Raw genomic sequence first — 20,547 nt, 5'->3', positions numbered from 1 at the left:
TAGGGGTGGTGTAGTTTTCACTCAAAATTCAAACACATTTTACCAGTGCATCATGATATTTAGAGCTTTTTTGTTGCATTTTTAGTTTTTTTCTAAAATGCAAACTAAGACGCAGGAACAAATGTAAATCTGACAAAATAACACCGTTCTAAATGCTATAACTACAGACAATTTGAAAGACAAACTTCTCTTGAATAAAACGATACCCCATATGTATGGATACACATAGAGACGCAGCCCCCAAATACCCCAAAACAGGAGCAACGCATAAGGGCAATTGCAGTTGAAAATCTGGGGGCTGCGCTCTATGTGTACTACTTGCAGTTCTTCAGTCTAAACACCCCCAAACTGTGAAATAACCCCCACAAACCATATATGTCCTAAAAGTGCACTTCTTCAGCTATTCAAAGATGCGATTGTTGCTTTTCTACACGGAAAATTGTGGGCGCAGTCATTCGGAGAAGTCAGCGATTTGGTCTGAAATAAATGAAAAAAGAGTTCCAAAGTTAGATTTCTCCCTAAGTTTCCATGGCAACTAACAAAAACCTGCTCAATAACAATCTGCAGGTTCCCCTGAATAGAACGATACCCCATATGTATGGATAAACATAGAGAGGCAGCCCCCAAACACCCTAAAACAGGAGCAACACATAAGGGTAATTGCAGTTGAAAATCTGGGGGCTGCGCTCTATGTGTACTACTTGTAGTTTTTCAGTCTAAACACCCCCCAAACTGTAAAATAACCCCTACAAACCATATATGTCCAAAAAGTACACTTCTTCACCTATTCAAAGATGCCATTCTTGCTTTTCTACATGGAGGATTGGGTCCGCAGTCGTTCATAGAAGTCAGCGATTTGGTCTGAAATAAAGGAAAAAAGAGTTACAAAGTTCAATTTCTCCCTAAGTTTCCATGGCAACTAAAAAAAACCTGCTCAATGACAATCTGCAAGTTCTCCTGAATAGAACAATACCCCATATGTTTGGATAAACATAGAGACGCAGCCGCCAAACACCCCAAAACAGGAGCAACGCATAAGGGCAATTGCAGTTGAAAATCTGGGGGCTGCGCTCTATGTGTACTACTTGTAGTTTTTCAGTCTAAACACCCCCCAAACTGTAAAATAACCCCTGCAAACCATATATGTCCGAAAAGTACACTTCTTCACCTATTCAAAGATGCCATTCTTGCTTTTCTACATGGAGGATTGGGTCCGCAGTCGTTCGTAGAAGTCAGCGATATGGTCTGAAATAAAGGAAAAAAGAGTTACAAAGTTCGATTTCTCCCTAAGTTTCCATGGCAACTAAAAAAAACCTGCTCAATGACAATCTGCAAGTTCTCCTGAATAGAACAATACCCCATATGTATGAATAAACATAGAGACGCAGCCCCCAAACACCCCAAAACCGGAGCAACGCATAAGGGCAATTGCAGTTGAAAATCTGGGGGCTGCGCTCTATGTGTACTACTTGTAGTTTTTCAGTCTAAACACCCCCCAAACTGTAAAATAACCCCTACAAACCATATATGTCTGAAAAGTACACTTCTTCACCTATTCAAAGAAGCCAGTCTTGCTTTTCTACATGGAGGATTGGGTCCGCAGTCGTTCGTAGAAGTCAGCGATTTGGTCTGAAATAAAGGAAAAAAGAGTTACAAAGTTCAATTTCTCCCTAAGTTTCCATGGCAACTAAAAAACACCTGCTCAGTGACATTCTGCAAGTTCTCCTGAATATAACAATACCCCATATGTATGGATAAACATAGAGACGCAGCCCCCAAACACCCCAAAACAGGAGCAACGCATAAGGGCAATTGCAGTTGAAAATCTGGGGGCTGCGCTCTATGTGTACTACTTGTAGTTTTTCAGTCTAAACACCCCCCAAACTGTAAAATAACCCCTACAAACCATATATGTCCGAAAAGTACACTTCTTCACCTATTCAAAGAAGCCAGTCTTGCTTTTCTACATGGAGGATTGGGTCCGCAGTCGTTCGTAGAAGTCAGCGATTTGGTCTGAAATAAAGGAAAAAAGAGTTACAACGTTCAATTTCTCCCTAAGTTTCCATGGCAACTAAAAAAAACCTGCTCAGTGACAATCTGCAAGTTCTCCTGAATAGAACAATACCCCATATATATGGATAAACATAGAGACGCAGCCCCCAAACACCCCAAAACAGGAGCAACGCATAAGGGCAATTGCAGTTGAAAATCTGGGGGCTGCGCTCTATGTGTACTACTTGTAGTTTTTCAGTCTAAACACCCCCCAAACTGTAAAATAACCCCTACAAACCATATATGTCCGAAAAGTACACTTCTTCACCTATTCAAAGATGCCATTCTTGCTTTTCTACATGGAGGATTGGGTCCGCAGTCGTTCGTAGAAGTCAGCGATTTGGTCTGAAATAAAGGAAAAAAGAGTTACAAAGTTCAATTTCTCCCTAAGTTTCCATGGCAACTAAAAAAAACCTGCTCAATGACAATCTGCAAGTTCTCCTGAATATAACAATACCCCATATGTATGGATAAACATAGAGACGCAGCCCCCAAACACCCCAAAACAGGAGCAACGCATAAGGGCAATTGCAGTTGAAAATCTGGGGGCTGCGCTCTATGTGTACTACTTGTAGTTTTTCAGTCTAAACACCCCCCAAACTGTAAAATAACCCCTACAAACCATATATGTCCGAAAAGTACACTTCTTCACCTATTCAAAGAAGCCAGTCTTGCTTTTCTACATGGAGGATTGGGTCCGCAGTCGTTCGTAGAAGTCAGCGATTTGGTCTGAAATAAAGGAAAAAAGAGTTACAAAGTTCAATTTCTCCCTAAGTTTCCATGGCAACTAAAAAAACCTGCTCAGTGACAATCTGCAAGTTATCCTGAATAGAACAATACCCCATATATATGGATAAACATAGAGACGCAGCCGCCAAACACCCCAAAACAGGAGCAACGCATAAGGGCAATTGCAGTTGAAAATCTGGGGGCTGCGCTCTATGTGTACTACTTGTAGTTTTTCAGTCTAAACACCCCCCAAACTGTAAAATAACCCCTACAAACCATATATGTCCGAAAAGTACACTTCTTCACCTATTCAAAGATGCCATTCTTGCTTTTCTACATGGAGGATTGGTCCGCAGTCGTTCGTAGAAGTCAGCGATTTGGTCTGAAATAAAGGAAAAAAGAGTTACAAAGTTCAATTTCTCCCTAAGTTTCCATGGCAACTAAAAAAAACCTACTCAATGACAATCTGCAAGTTCTCCTGAATAGAACAATACCCCATATGTATGGATAAACATAGAGACGTAGCCCCCAAACACCCCAAAACAGGAGCAACGCATAAGGGCAATTGCAGTTGAAAATCTGGGGGCTGCTCTCTATGTGTACTACTTGTAGTTTTTCAGTCTAAACACCCCCCAAACTGTGAAATAACCCCCACAAAACCATATATGTCCGAAAAGTACACTTCTTCACCTATTCAAAGATGCCAGTCTTGCTTTTCTACATGGAGGATTGTGTCTGCAGTCGTTCGTAGAAGTCAGCGATTTGGTCTGAAATAAAGGAAAAGAGAGTTACAAAGTTCGATTTCTCCCTAAGTTTCCATGGCAACTAAAAAAAACCTGCTCAATGACAATCTGCAAGTTCTCCTGAATAGAACAATACCCCATATGTATGGATAAACATAGAGACGTAGCCCCCAAACACCCCAAAACAGGAGCAACGCATAAGGGCAATTGCAGTTGAAAATCTGGGGGCTGCTCTCTATGTGTACTACTTGTAGTTTTTCAGTCTAAACACCCCCCAAACTGTGAAATAACCCCCAAACCATATATGTCCGAAAAGTACACTTCTTCACCTATTCAAAGATGCCATTCTTGCTTTTCTACATGGAGGATTGTGTCTGCAGTCGTTCGTAGAAGTCAGCGATTTGGTCTGAAATAAAGGAAAAGAGAGTTAAAAAGTTCGATTTCTTCCTAAGTTTCCAATGGCAACTAAAAAAAACCTGCTCAATGACAATCTGCAAGTTCCCCTGAATAGAACGATACTCCATTCGTATGGATACACATAGAGACGCAGCCACCGAACACCTCAAAACAGGCACAATGCATAATATTGGGGCTGTGAATTTATGTGCAGTTCTCAACTCTTTTCATTCTAAACTGCCCCTTACCTGTGAAATAACCCCCACAAGCCATCTATTTCCTAAAAGTACACTTCTTCAGCTTTTCAAAGATGCCATTCTTTCTTTTCTACACAGAGAATTGTGGCTGCAGTTCTTTGTAGAAGACAGCGATTTGGTCTGAAATAAAGGAAAAGAGAGTTACAAAGTTCGATTTCTCCCTAAGTTTCCATGACAACTAACAAAAACCTGCTCAATGGCAATCTGCAAGTTCCCCTGAATAAAACGATACCCCATATGTATGGATACACATAGAGACGCAGCCACCCAACACCCCAACACAGGCACAATGCATAATATTCGGGCTGTGAAGTTATGTGAATGCATCCATATTTTATCCTAAACTGTCCCTAAACAATAAAATAACCCCCACAAACTATAGATTTCTTGAAAATAAACACCTTCAAACTATTCAGAGATGCCATTCCTGCTTTACTACGTGGATAATTGTGGCCACAATCCTTTGTAGAACTCAGTGCTTTGGTCTGAAATAAAGGAAAAGACAATTTACAAAGTTAGATTTATACCCAATAATTTGGGACTACTCTGATGGATCTGCATCTGGGCCCCACTACCCCAAAAATATATTTCACTCACCCTTTTCGATTTAGTGGAGCGTCTGAGTTTCATCTGTCCTGTTGTGCAACGACTTCATCTGTCCTGTTGTGCTTCTTCCTACACTTCACCAATGACAAAATCTGTACCCACATTTGCAAATATATTTACCAACAGAATCCATAGTAATCATGCAAAAAATGTAGGATAGGAAGGAGCATTACAATCCGCAGACTTGGCTGCAAAATACCTTTATTGTCACAACATGTTTCGGATCATCATGGATCCTCACTTGAAAAAGGATCCATGATGATCCGAAACATGCTGTGACAATAAAGGTATTTTGCAGCCAAGTCTGCGGATTGTAATGCTCCTTCCTATCCTACATTTTTTGCATGAGTAAAAGTTTGGCCTGGCTGGTGTGGCCTGAGTAGGAAAGTGAGCTACACAGGTGGAGATCGTTTGGACAAAACTTAATTTTTGCAAAGAATCCATAGTACATTTGACCCATAAATTATGCAAGTGTCCTAAGAAGTGCACACCAGAAGTTTGTAAAAAAGCTGGTGCCCTACTGGTGGCAGACATGGCACGTGATCAAAGTACTATTCCTATTCAGAGAGCCACTGCAACTTGTCCAACCTAATTACTGCATAAATATTCAATGTGCGCTACAATTACAAAAAAAATGGATTGTTCCAACCACAACTTTTCGGGAAAAAGATTCTGAATGCCTACACTATAAACAATTCTAAATGGAAGACCATAGTGTTCCGCCACCCTGTGCTCAAAAACCGAAAACTGAAGACATGCTACCCACAAATCCAGAGATGCCTAAATCTACAAAAACAAATGCAAATGTTGCCCAGAAATACAGACAAAACTATAGATAAATGCGCTGATAGAGGAGCTTTTGAGGTGCCAGTAAAAAAAAAAAACTTGTGGCATCAGCATTAGAGATGCACATCATCCCATGTATTCATCACACACCACAAGTTCTATCGTGCGCCCTCTTCGACCAACCAGCACCTCAGTTTGCTATAGCACCAGCGCAATACAAATGCTATCCATAAAACTACAACTGGCCTAAAGCACCATAGCTCAACACAAAAGCTGAATGCATAGACTAAGAACAAACCTACATACAATTGTTTTTACTGCTACACTGCACAAAAAAATTGCTCACCCTGTGCCAAATTCTACACCATAAATCACTACCAAGATCACTACTATACAGAAAAAAAAATGCCAACTTTTGCATCGTCAAACTTTTTTTATCAATATCTATAGATTACCAATATCTATAACCTAGTTATAAGCCAAGTAGGTACCTGCCAAAATGTTAAATCTCAAGGGGGGCTTGAATCTGAAAAACCACTGCACAAAACAAAAGAAATGCACATCATTTTGCCAGCACATATAACCAGTTATTGCTAGTTCATGCATAAAAACCTAGAGCGTGAAATGTTAGAACTCGATGGGGGGCTTGAATCCAAAAAACCACTGCACAAAACACAAAAAAGCGCATCATTCTGCCAGCAACCTAACCAGTTATCGCTAGCGTGTGCATAAAAACCTAGAGCGTAAAATGTTAGATCTCAATAAGGGCTTGAACCTGAAAATAAAGAACAAAGAAGGACCGCTACTGCTCACCGCTCTTGCCTATATCCAGGTGCTCAGTCAAACAGTGTCCCCACTGTGGACGCTACAAAAACTCGACAGACAGGCGGCACTTCTGGAATAGGTTTATTGGGGTTGCTGCTGTAAAACCTAACGCGTTTCGGGAGTAGATCCCTTAGTCATAGGACCTATGACTAAGGGATCTACTCCGAAACACGTTAGGTTTTTACAGCAGCAACCCAATAAACCTATTCCAGAAGTGCCGTCTGTCTGCCGAGTCTTGAACCTGAAAAACCACTGCACAAAATACAAAAGAAAAAGCACATCGTTTTGCCAGCACACCTAACCAGTTATTGCTAGCGTGTGCATAGACACCTAGCGTGTGAAATGTTATATCTCAAAAGGGGCTTGAACCTGAAAAAACCACTGCACAATCACAACTTCAAAAAAACACGAAATAAAAAGCATCACTTTGCCAGCATGTGCATAAAAACAGAGCATGCCAAGTTTACTACATCCTTTTACCACCAACAAACCAGAGAACCCTAACCTACCAACACAACTCATGGCCTCTCGTAGTGTACCACAGTGTGGTACACCTCAAAACAGGGTTGGAAACACAAAGCAGGCTTGCTAGGACACTTGGGACAAAATATCGCACATCTTTTCGAACACCCCTGGAACGGCAAACCTTACAAGTTCTCTGGGCATATCTTTTATTAGGAGTTGGTGGAATTTGTGCAATGAAATGCTTACCCACCATTCGGGCAACATTGTCATTGCCAGGCATTTCTGGAACCTCCTGTACATCACCAAACAAAAGGGCAGGGAGCAGTTGCAGCAGATAATTGTATAAAGACAATTTTGGGCCTGGTACTGCCGCCTTGTAAACGACATAGGAATTATAAAGGGCCATTTGAATCATGTAAATTGCTGCTTTTTTGTACCAGGCCCTGGTTTTTCTGGTGGCGTCATAGTAAGTTTGAATTTGGTCTGTTTTATCAACGCCACCCATATGCTTACTATATTCTTTACAACAGAGTGGCTTTGATTTTGCGGGCCTGCCACGTCTGTGTTGGACAACTACACTCTCATTGTGGATAGTAGTAAGCATACAAACATTTTTTGTGTCTGCAAATTTTAGTGCCAGGAGCTCATCACTTCTAAGAGCATAAACTTCTCCACGTTTTAATTTCTTTTGCACCAGTTCCTTAGGCAGTCCTTTGCGGTTTTGCCTAACGGTGCCACAGGCTGGGGTGTCCAACCAGTAAAGCGTTCTAAATAAGGGGATGCTAGTGTAGAAGTTATCCACGTATAAGTGGTAACCTCGGCCCAACAGTGGAGATATGAGCTCCCAGACAATTTTACCACTGGCAGTCAAATCAAGGGACAACCGGGGGGGTCCAAATTAGTGTCCTTTCCCTCATAGAACATGAAAGAATTAGTATAGCCCGTGCTGCTTTCGCAGAGTTTGTAAAATTTCATCCCATAGCGAGAACGCTTACTAGGGATGTATTGGCGGAATCTTAGGCGCCCTTTGAAGAGCAAAAGGGACTCGTCCACACATATATTTTGGGAGGGGGTGTAGACCTCTGCGAAGCGCTGAGACAGGCTATCTATAAGGGGCCTCAATTTGTAAAGCCTGTCGTGACCGGGCTCATTAGGGGAACAGCCGCTGCATTGTTGCTAAAATGAAGAAACCGCAGTAAAATTTGGTAGCGGTTTCTTGGCATAACGGCTGAAAAAAGAGGGATGGAAAGGACTGTAGTGGTATCCCAGTATGAAGCTAAGGTATTGCGTTCTACGAGTCCCATTGCCAATGTGAGCGCCAGGAATCTTTTGATTTCATTTACAGTAGTGGGATACCACGCCTGGGCTCTTGAATACCCTGGTAAAGGGTGGCTGGCAAGATACTGCTCAGCGTATAAATTTGTGTACTGGACCATGTCCTGTAGGATGGCCTCTGTGATAAAAAGATTGAAGAAATCTATGATTTGAAAGTTAGTGGTGTCCACCTTGACGCCCGCGACTGCAGTGAATGGGGGAATTTCGGGGGCATAATTACAGGGAGGCCCCCACATAGGCGCTCCAACTGCTGCATCATCACTACCCTCACCCTCTTCAACCTCCATGGGTGCATCTGGCACACTGCCACCAGCCTCTGCCTCTGCTCTTCCTCTGCTTCTTCAGCAGTAAGCGTGCCGCCACTACTAGCCTCTGCGCTAATAGTGCTGCTATCACCAATCTCTGATTCCTCACTAGAGTCATCAGATGGGACATACTCAGAATCGGAATTACTAAATTCCTCTGAGCTGGAGTCCTCGCAATACCTAGCCGCTTCCTCAGCGGTATAAAACCGTTTGGCCATTGTGCCAGAAATTTACAGACAACTACAAGGCTAAGAATCAATAGGCAAGTCAAACAAATAAAAAAAAAAGCTAATACAATCAACCACAAGAAAAAAAAAAAAAAAAGCAAGCCAGCAAGATGACTGAGACCCCTGCTAATATAAACAACCAGAAGAAAAAAAAAAAGCAAGGCTGCCAGATATGACCAACAGTTAACCCCTGCTAACAGAAACAACCAGAATAAAAAAAAAAAAAAAGCAAGACAGCAAGATGACTGAGACCCCTGCTAATATAAAACAACCAGAAGAAAAAAAAAAAGCAAGGCTGCAAGATATGACCAACAGTTAACCCCTGCTAATATAAACAACCAGAAGAAAAAAAAAGCAAGGCAGCAAGATATGACCAACAGTTAACCCCTGCTAACAGAAACAACCAGAAGAAAAAAAAAAAGCAAGGCAGCAAGATATGACCAACAGTTAACCCCTGCTAATATAAACAACCAGAAGAAAAAAAAAAAGCAAGGCTGCAAGATATGACCAACAGTTAACCCCTGCTAACAGAAACAACCAGAAGAAGAAAAAAAAAGCAAGGCAGCAAGATATGACCAATACAAACAAGCAGAAGGAAAAAACCTTGAGCTTGAACAAATGAACCTTATGGAATGCTATGGAATAAAGATATGGCACAGTTTACAATCCACGTAATCCCTGACTTTCTGGAACAATCACCTAAAATCAGAAAACAGAATAAGACCACTAAATGGTGTCACAGCAAAGGGAACTATCTTTTGGGGCACTAAACAAGCAATAAAGTGTGCAATAAACAGTGCAAAGAAAACTCCTGAAAAATCACTAAAATGCAACACTACTCAAAGCAATAAAAGAACAGCGAATACACTAAAATCAGCGGTCAAGGGTCCTAGATTCACTAGTGACCTACAAAGGGAACTTTTTCGGGGGAACTAAGCAAGCAGTAAAAACAGCTAAAGCAATAAAAAAACTGTTATTGGAGTGAAATTGGTGGTCAGAACTATAGATCCACCAGCGTCACTGCAAATGGAAAGTTTTTTGGGGAACTAAACTAGCAGCAAAGAACAATGCAAAGGGTAAACGTAATAAAACCACCAAAAGCAATACAGTGAACAGTTATTTGGGTAGGGGAAAACTTTTCTAGAAAACTAAACCAGCAGTAAAGAAAAATATAAAGAATAAACGTAATAAAATCACTAAAAGCAATAAAATGAAGTTATTGGAGTGAAATCGGTGGTCAGAAATCTAGATCCACCAGCGTCACTGCAAACAGAAACGGATGAGAACAAAACAAGTAATAGCGCAATAAAAGTGCAATAAAATCACAAACCAATGATGAAAATGGCCAAAAAACAGTAAAACGCAATCAAATCAGAGCAGAAATAAAGTTTGAGCAACAAATAAAGACAAATGACTAAAGAAATCAAAGTAAAAAATAAGTAGAGATAAAAAGTAAGAAAGTAAGTGTGTAAGTGTGAGTGTGTGTGTGTGAGTGTGGGAGTGTGGGAGTGTGAGTGTGAGCTTGGCAAAGTTGCCTGTAAGTGTGCTAAGGCCAAAGACAGAAGAAAAAAAAAGAAAAAAAAAAGATTTTTTTTTTTTAGAGAGAATATGTAAAGTAAAGGGTGTAGAGAGGTGCAGTTCAGCTCACAATGTTGAATCCAGGCAATCCAGGCGACCAATCCAGCGATCAAAGCTCAGACAGGCAGCAGGGGGAACTCCAGCAACCATAAGTTCGCAGCAGGAGGGAAGGTGTGACAGTTGGGGGGAGTTATTTATAGGGGGAGCAGTGGAGACGTCATCAGTGTGCTCCTCGTGGTCTCCACTGCTCCCATTGGCTGCCTGCGACGATCGACGAAGGGATCCGGTAAGTGGACTGCCTCTGCTCGTTGCCTAGGGGGATCTGTGCCTGTTAGAAGCGATGCGCCGGTTTTTTTTGCGCATCGCTTCCTGGCCTGGGGGAAATGCTGCAGAACGTAGAATCTACGTTCTGTGGCATTTCAAGTTACTTTGCCTCAGAACGTAGATTCTACGTTCTGTGGCACTTAAAGGGTTAAAAAGTTCAAAAAGCTTAAGTTATGTTTTTGTGGAGTTCCCCTTTAAATATCAATTTTAGTCTTCTTTACATTATGTTAAGGTATAATTGAGGCCCAATTTATGCTGCCTATGAATATACCAGTGTCAGTATTCCCTTATGCCAACAAATTATTCAACCTCAACATTTATTTGTGTTTTTGCTTGCCAACATAGTAAAAAAAACAAAAACAAAAAAACCTGTGATTTATATGGCCTATGAAGTGTCAGTATTCCCTTATGGCAACACATCATTCAGCCTCAACATCTGTTTGTGCCTTTGCTTGGCAACATAGTAAAAAAAATACAGTATGTATATAACCTATGCAAAAGAAGCATTAAAGTTTACATTATTCAGAACAGTGATTTAAAATGTATAATAATTAGGAATGCACAGAATTCAAATCTATTGTATTTGGCTTTTGATTCTAAATCCTCCACAAAGGATTCCACTTAATACCAAACTAAAACGGAATCCTAATTTGCTTATTCAAATGTAAGAAAAAAATAAAACCGTTCCATCTATTTTTAACAAAAAATGTGTCATTGTTTCATCCGCGTTGCTAGGATCAAGAACCCTAGATAGCAACTGAAATGCAAAACTGGTTCTTACTTGCGGAATTAAAAAAAATATATATTTTTCAAACTTAAAAACTACATGTGATTTTTCAGTGATACTCTCCGTAGCAAAGTTATTTAAAAGGGGAACTAACCAATTACATAATCAGCAAAGGCCAGCATAACCCAGAGCTGCTAATCTGTGTATAGAAAAATAATGGGAATGAGTGTGTGCATAATTTGTACATGTGAAGCATGATTTATTTGCCTTTGCTCATTAATAAAGGAGATCTAAAGCTAAAAATAGAATGATCTAAACTTTCTCAATTGACCTCTAAGTACTATTACAGTTTACATGGGGAGGCCCATTTATGAAATCAAAATCTTGAATTCATGTGATTTTTTTTTTACTCTAATAAACTAAAGTGTACATTGAATGGGAGGTTATTTAAGAAAAAATGTGAACGTCTAAAACTCGATTGAATATTACAGACTTGAAAACTCGAATCGAGTTTTTTATCCGAAAAAAACTCGAATGTCAGGAAGGCTATTAAAATCTTCAAATGGGTCACTGGACCTCTCCCACTGACTTTTACATGAACTCGACATGTTTTAGGTGGCGAATAGTCAAATTTGAATTGTTCCCAGGGTAAAGGTTTGATAAATCTCAAATATGAATTGAGTTTGGATTATTCCCAATTCAATTTGTGAGTTTTGACCAAAAATTTAATTCCAAAATTCAAATTCGAATTTACTACCCTTAATAAATCTGCCCCTAATTATCTGTTTTAGTGGTTTCTGAGATATTAGCAGTTTTTGGGTGTTGCTGCCAATACCAGCTATTGTTGAATGTCAGAGTGTCAGCAATCCAGTCTATGCACATCCTTGTATAGTCCGTTAACCCTAATGTTACTAACATACCAACATACACTGCTGATACTCAGCGGTCATAGAAACCGCTAAATATAGAAAATGAATGTATATTGTAAAAGTAAGTTAGTTTACATCTATAAATGTTTTGTGATTAGATCCCATTTAAATGTATTGTGTACTATATCTGCATCATGTTAACTCTTTGACTCTGTTTATTGTGTTTTTAACCTGCAATGCATCCATTGTATTCTCATTGTAATCATTTTGTGCCAGATGCCAAAGGAATTGTGCAAAGTTGAATGCAACTTGCATGCCCTTGTGCAGTTCATTGTTTGCATTTCTACTGTCACAGAATTGAGTTTGTACAGGTAAAGTTTGCAAAGAGATCACAACATAGTGTAACGCTGGCCACAGACGCAAAGATCTCATCGTACGAATCGAGGATTCGTATGATTTTCGGAACGTGTTTGGAGAGTCCCTTCATTTTTCGTCCAGCGGAGATCGGTCATTTGGTTGAATGGACAGGTTAGAAAATTGGCGGCTGACGATAATATCTCTGCGTGTATTGCCGATCGTACGATTTTCAGTGGGAGACTGTCACCAGCTTTGTCTATCGTATAATTGCTGTCAGGGGCAGAACATCGGCTGATCTGTTCTTTAACTACTTTATTTGGTCGGAATAGTAAGACTTTGATCTGAATGGTTAGTGGCAGGTCGGGAGATGGAAAAGTGCGATCGTACATTGATTCGTACGATCGGATCTTTACATCTGTGGCCAGCTTTAGGTACAGCCAGATCTTTAGTTCAGAGTATTAGCCGATTTTTAAATTGCATGCTTTGTTCTTTTGTTTTAGTTCTATTTCTGAATGCTTGTCGTCCAAGCTTAGTTTAATAACATTATGAAGAGGCATATTACAATTTTAATCCAAATACATGTTTCATTAGGCAGAGCATCAAATCTTATTATACCTATCCTATTTATATAGTGCTACTTCATTATTTGGAAATTATACATTCACTTTAGTCCCTTCCCTAATGGAGGTCACTCACGTTCACTTACTTACACTAGGGACAGTTTTATCAGGAGCCAATTAACCTGCCTGCTTTTTTTTGAGTGTGTATGCAAGCACAGGTTGAATATAATGACTACTGGCAGGACCCAGGCAATGCAGCAGTTAAAATGTTAGCATTAAAACTGGACTGCTTATTTAAATCATAGTATTGCAGTAGGGGAAAATCATGGCACCAATGTGATTTTCTGTGCAAGGTACCATTTGTTTTATGAACCTATCCTACAGTTTGTCTTTGTTACGTTTTCTGCTTCATACTGACATCCCCTATAAATATAATGCCTTAGAATCACAATTTAATTACATTGTACTTTACTTTGTGTCTAGTTTGCATCATGTACATTTGTGTTGCAAAGTTAGGGAGATAGGGAGGTGGTTAGGGCAATCGTACGTGATTTTTATTAGGCAGGGTCATGCAATTGCAGTGGAAAAGATTGAGGTATCATTCTGAGCATTTTATCAACCCCATGTGCTGTTGCCCTTAGAGAAAGGTGCAGAGAAGATCAAAGTGAAGGGATGGGAGAGTGGTATAGTCTTGCAGCATGTCAGGTACCCGCAGGTTACCCGCAAAAATCTGCGGTACCCTGCGGGTTGCAGGTAGAAGTTTCGGGAGTGGGTATAGATGCGGGTCCGTGGTTCTCCGGGTTTGCGGGTCGGGAGTTTTCTCAATAGCGAGTTTTTCTCCTTTTTTTCTGACCACACCTACTTCTAATGATGTTACTTCCGGTTTACAATGACAGCGCTTCCTGTTTTACTCCTTTTTTTCTGATCATGCCTACTTCTAATGATGTCACTAACGGTTTACAATGACAGCACTTCCTGTTTCTTGATGGTCATCAGGTTGCGGAAAAGGTATGGGTCGGGTAGCCGGTCCAAGCGGGTAAGTATGTGGGGTGCTTCGCTGAAAAATTTGCAAAACTCGAAAAATTCGAGAAACACAATGGTCGTCAAAATAATTTTGACGCTAGCGAAAATTTTTATACATGCAACTTTTTTTGTCCGAATGCATTAAAGTCAATTGGCGAATAATTCTGACACATGACAATTTTTATGCGCTCAACAATTTTTACACGCGAGACTCTTTTGAGAAAATGCATTAAAGTCGACAGGCGTCCGCATAATTTTGCAGAGTGGCAATTTTGATGCGTAACGTTTTTTTTTGACACACCGAATTTGTAATGTATCCCATACCTGTACTACTACAGTTTTCAATGTAAAAGCTCATTCTAAGACATTCCCAGTCTTTTCTGCTTATCTCAATGGATACTTGGTCCTCTCGAATGATCTACTTGTGAATAAGGCATATGTTCTATGTTTCTATATAGTAATCTTTCCATATCAGCAGGTATTTTGAATACCTCAATGTAATTTTGAGAGAACCTACTTGCCTGTCCCCATGCTGTCCCTATTTCCCTAATAAACTGCTGACCCAATTCCCCAGCCCATCCCCCTGGGCTTATTTTCAGTGTGAATTAAATGGTGGAGGGTACCGATTCGCTGTTGTGAAGAGTGCAGTTGGGGGAAGGGAAAATGATACTGCAGATCCTATGGTCTGGCCCTCTTGATGCCCAGGCCAAGGGTCTGCAGTATATGTTGTTATGCCACTGAACACAAAATTCCAGATCATACAAAGCAAGTCACATCAACAAAATTAAAATAAAAATTAAAATCTCCAACGGTATGTGTGTCTGTAAATATAAAATCCATAAGACCTCACGCTTATGTAAAAGAGTTTGTGTTTTTACACAGACATGATGATGATAGATGATTCTTCAGAAGACCATCTTTCCCCCCCTTAGGTTGGCAGAGTTAATTATCCATTACCTTAACAAGATTGCCTTTGCGTGTATATATATATACATATATATATATATATATATAGAGCTGCAAAAAGAACCGCACTCACAGGACTTGTTCCAAGTGTACAAAAATAGAATATCTTTATTTCGACGTTTCGGCTCTAAACTCAAGCCGTCTTCAGGAAGTCCTGAAGCAGTAACTATCTGAGGATTTTTGAGTGCACCGGTATGTTGTTATATATATATATATATATATATATATATATATATATATATATATATATATATATATATATATATATATATATATATATATATATATATATATATCACCTTTTTTTTACATAAGCTCAAATATTTATCCAAAGAATTCACAACCTTTTATTATATTGACAGCTTATTTGGTTACTGCTGCATTTTCAACATTAAACTGTGTTTTTCTTTAACAGCTTGAACTAACCTTCAGTTACCTGGAAATTCAAGGGGTGGTTTGCAGTAAACCCGGCCATGTAAGTATTTGCTTCCTAAATTAATTGGCATTTGGGGCCATGAAAAAAAAATTAATGACTACTTCAGTATTAAGTGGCATACTCTTTGTGTAGCTTGACAGGCGGTTTTAAGCTTTGGGCAATTATAGATAATTGGAATGGTTTGAAATTGTGTGAGTAGAGTTTCTTGCAGCAGTAGAATCATTGTGTGTCAGGCTGTCTTTTCTGACATAAGAAATTTGGGATGCCTGACATAATAAAACATTGTGCGTTCCATCTCTGTTTGCGCCAATTTTATTAATTTTTGAATGGATTATAACATTTTACGTTTTAATGTGTTCCACCCACACTGGAATGCATGTGTTAAGCAAGCCCATTCTTGTTTTGCTTGTACTCACAGGACTACTGCATGTTGTGTCTCAAATAAAAACGAAACCCTAAAAATGAATATGGCTAAAAATGCAATTTTTAACATACTGAGCTTATTGCACCAGCCTAAAATTTTAGCCTCAATAGCAGCAATGATCCAGGACTTCAAACTTGTTACAGGGGGTCACCATCTTGGAAAATGTGACACTCACATGCTCATTGGGCTCTGAGCAGCTGTTGAGAAGCTAAGCTAAGGGGCCGTTCAAAATTATGAAGCAGAAACTGAAGTTGGTCTGTAATATAAACTGATGTTACAAGGCTGATTATGAAATTCTGATGCTAGTTGCACTGGTTTCTGTGCTGTCATGTACTAATTAGTGGTGCTTGCGAAGCAAAGCATCACTACTGTTATCTTGCAAACTTATTTTTATTCTTCTTCCGTATGAAAGTTTGGCGCGTAACTAGTCCCGCACCGTTTGTCCTAGACCCATGAATGAGGTGTCAAATCGTGCGGCTTAATCGGGAATGGGGTGGTATGACTTTTCTAAGGGGTGGGTGGTTAATTGCCCCTTGCGGGGGCAATTAACCACCCCGAAAAGTCCCATAGATTAACATTGAGGCCAACTTTTGACGGATTCTAGCGCAGAGAGGGAATCTTGTAGAAACGTTAAATTTACCACATTTGAAGAGGTTTGCGACCTGTGTCAGATGATACCCCACACGAGGGTATAAGTTTTACCCCCGGGGCAGGAGAGGTCCCCAAATTTGCACCATTGACTTATAATGGGGAATTTATCGAATAATTAGTTTGTCGCAGACCCATGAATGAGGTGTCAAACCGTTCAGCTTATTCGGGAATGGGGTGTTGTGACTTTTCTGTCCTATTTTGGGGACCCAAAAAAGTGAGCGGAGCCGCAAACAACCAATCAGATTTTCCCTATTGACTTCAATGAGAAAATGTAAACAGCTGTAATTCTCACAGTAATAAAGCCAGAGCTCCCAAACTTGGCACCGTGGGTCACTGGGTGACTGCAGCCAAAATTTACAAAAAGTGGGCAGAGTCTACAACAGCCAATCAAATTTCAGCCATTCAATTAAATAGGAAAATTTTAAACTGCTGCCGCTCTTAGACGGTTAATGGCAGCCTCCTCAAAGTTGGCACAGTTGGTCACTGGGGGACTGGGATTAAAATTAAGAAAAGTGGGTGGAGCCAAAACCAACCAATCAGATTTCTTTGATTGGTTTTAATGGGAAAAATTAAGAAGGCTGCCATTCTCTCAGTATTGATGTCAGGGACCTTGAATATCACAAATGTGGTCGCTGGGGGTTTCCACTTCAAGTTTAGAAAAAGTGGGCGGAGCCACCAACAACCAATCAAATTTCATTCATTGATTTTCAATAGAAAAAAATAGAAATGCTGCCATTTTTACACATTAAATGACAGCATTCCCAAACTTTGGTATGTTAGTCACTGAGTGACTGTGGTTCACAATTAGGAAAAAAAGGGGCGGGGCAACAACAGCCAATCAGATTTGGGCCTGAGTTTTGCCACGGCAAGCACCACTCACATTTTCTTCAGGAAATGTACCTCTCTAGTTATCTTTATTAATTACTAAACAACCTTATAGTATGACATTTATATTCTATTGGGGGAATGTAATAAAAGTTGCAAATAGCAAAACAATTTGCACATATAAAAATAAAAATTCGCATTTTGCAATGTAGTATTCTTCCTTAAACTGTTGTTATTATTAAAAACTGAATTTTAATTGCGCTTTGTGCCCACTTTTAATAAGTGTCGAAGGGGTCCTAATCTTTTGGAGCAAACTTTTTCAGTAAGAAGTTTTATTACATTCACTGCGCAACGGGGCAAAATATAAAATCCACAAATCTTCTTCCACTGTTGGAAGAGGTCACTAAACAGTTTCCTAATTCACAAAAATATTAGATTTGCGCAAAAGAAAAATTTGTTCGCACAACCGTTACAGACTTTTATTACATTCCCCCATATGTGAATTGTATATTTTGAGGCAATCCCTAAGCTCAGCAACAGACAACAGCACAGAGCATGTGCAGTGAATCAGCAGAAAAGAAGATGGGGAGCTACTGGGGGCATCTTTGGAGTCACAGATCTTTACTGCTAAAGGGCTGTGGTTGCCTTTGGCTGGTTTAGAAGCTCAAAACATAATGTGCAACATTTCTAGCCTTCTTCTTTAGTTTAGCCTTAGTTCTCCTTTAAAGATGTATGAAACATAAATCCCTTTTATATATTTCAGTCGCCTGGAACTCTGCAATTAAGCAGTGAACACCAGAATTCTACCTTTTGATTGCTGCCCAAATTACCCCAATTTGGTAGCCTTTGTTATACTTTAATTAATGCTCTGTGAACTTTTTGTTTTCTATCGACATTACTTCTGTTCTGAAATAAACCAATGGAAAGACAACGGTACTTAAAACTGAATTCGTCTGTGTGCCTTGTGTATTTTAATCTAACCATATGTAGCATTTACTCCTATCTCTTCCTACAAAATGTTGTCTAGTCAGTCTTTCTCAGTAGAAACAAGTAATACATAGGATGATAATGATGAAGATGAAAATGCTAAAATATGCAAATCTCATTCAGTTCTCTTGGCTTCCAACAAACAACAGAAGACCTAGCAGTGTTTGGCGTTTTATATTTTCACCTCCAACAAAATCATTTTATTTTGAGACTATTCCCCAAAGTCTTGATTTGCTAGACAGGCTGCCTTAATGACTGACAGTAAAAATACCCATTTATAGTACGTTATTCTGGAATTCTTGTGCTGATTGTTGCTGTCTGTTTGGTCCCATGACACAGCTCTGTTTTACTTCTGTTTGCCCGTTCGAATAAGATAGAAGGAGAGAAATGAATAGTGTTTTGTGAATGGAAATCTTTTACAAATAAAATCATTGCTAAAAAAAAAAAAGTTGTTTTTAAAAAAAGTTTTAATTTGCCATTTTTGGGAAATTTTCTAAATAAATAATAGGCATTATTTCATACGAAAGTCAAGGGTAGGGCATTATTGCCACAGCATTCAGTCATATGGAAGCAGTGCCTTGTTGGAATACACCTCATTTTCTAGTAGCCTTTTATTTATTTATTTTTTATAAAATTCACGATACAATATAAAATTTCATTCCTGACGTGGTGTGGGGGCGTGGCACAGGGGGTGCATTGCCATGCTTTCGCCCTCAGGCAGCAGAAAGGCCAGAATCACCCTTGTCTGTCATTCAACAGTTCAGTCTCCTACAGCCTGAGAAAGCAGCCAGGAGTAAGTGAAATGGCTCTCTGCTGCTAGCACGATTTTGGCAAAATAATAAAGCTGTACAAACAACTTTTAAAGGCATTCCCCACAGGTAAGGGATCCCTTTCAACCTGTTATCTAAAAACCTCCAACTTACAGGACACCATCTCCTAAGAGTCCATTTTAAGCAAATTACAGTAGAACCCCCATTTTACGTTTCTCAGGGGATCAGGAAAAAATGGTTATTTCTGTGCGTGACCAGATGAGGAGGTTTAAATGAGGGTGGCTACTGTCAGTTGAATTGACATGCCTGTACATCCCTCAAGTTACATTGATTATAATGATAAATAAAGAGTAACCTAAGGCTATGGTTTCTAAACAACACGATACTGTTGTGACTAGATCAAACTCTATTGGTAGAAAATGCTATACTTATTGGGTAGCACCAATTTCAGTAAGAAAGAACAGTAGGATTTTTAACCTATGATATTTTGTGAGACTGTGCCCAGGTAGCTAAGTTGCAGTATTCCTTTGCATATCAATGCCTCTATTCTTAAACATGTGTCTTTCAGCTGGTGGTTGAAACTGAAAAATGCAACTTGTCAATGAAGATGTCTTCCTCAGAAGATGTAAATGAAGTTGTAGCCCATGTAGGCACATGTCTTCGAAAGATATTTCCAGGATTGTCACCAGTGTAAGAAAAATTAATTAATTAGAAACCATGGAGGGTGCAACCTTTGGTTCAAGAAATAATGTCAGCCTCTTCTACAGGAACTTTGCATGACATTAGAACAATGTACCCCTCTCCCAGAGATGCTCCAGAAAGACATGAAAAATTAAATTTCAACATTAGATAAAACAGTCAAGAATATTAAGTAGAAAGCAGTTGATAAAAGTATTCAATTCAGGTGTTTTCACCAGAAATACTGTAAATAAAATAACTGTTTTGACGATTAACAACCTTTTGAAGCCTCATGAGTCAAATAAATATTGACGATTCCTACAAGAGAACACAAGTCAGTTTTTGGAACACCAGCCTAATAATTAAAGCTTAGAGACCATGTGCAACCTATTTATCTCTAAAATGTAGAACACGGTGGTTGCAGCTGTCCACTTGGACACACCTTAGTAAGACAGTATGAAACAATAACAAAAGATTGAAAAAATTGCATTGAAGATATAGAAAAAATAGGGCCAAAAATATGCATGTCTTCTGTGAAGTGAAAGTTCTTTGCAATCTACTGTTCATACTGAGTTCAGAAATGTAATAAAGCATTTTATGATATTTATAATGACAGAGCTTAATAATTAATTCAGTAATGATTTAA

General features: G+C 39.3%; 1 protein-coding gene across 6 annotated transcripts in view; it reads left to right on the top strand.

Moving 5' to 3' along the window:
* Nucleotides 1–20,547, top strand: part of carmil1.S (capping protein regulator and myosin 1 linker 1 S homeolog) — a 157,788-nt gene that overhangs the window by 61,959 nt on the left and 75,282 nt on the right. For all 6 annotated transcript variants that reach the window (XM_041567768.1, XM_041567765.1, XM_041567764.1 and 3 more), the window contains exons 4-5: nt 15,546–15,605; nt 19,792–19,913. In XM_041567768.1, coding sequence (XP_041423702.1) covers nt 19,825–19,913 — 89 coding nt within the window. In that variant the 5' untranslated portion in view covers nt 15,546–15,605; nt 19,792–19,824. The remainder of the gene's footprint in view (nt 1–15,545; nt 15,606–19,791; nt 19,914–20,547) is intronic.

The sequence above is a fragment of the Xenopus laevis genome, chromosome 6S (genome assembly GCF_017654675.1).
Source record: "Xenopus laevis strain J_2021 chromosome 6S, Xenopus_laevis_v10.1, whole genome shotgun sequence".
Taxonomy (NCBI): Eukaryota; Metazoa; Chordata; class Amphibia; order Anura; family Pipidae; genus Xenopus; species Xenopus laevis.
Note: the sequence above shows the minus strand (reverse complement) of the source record. Positions and strands in the feature narration are given on the sequence as shown.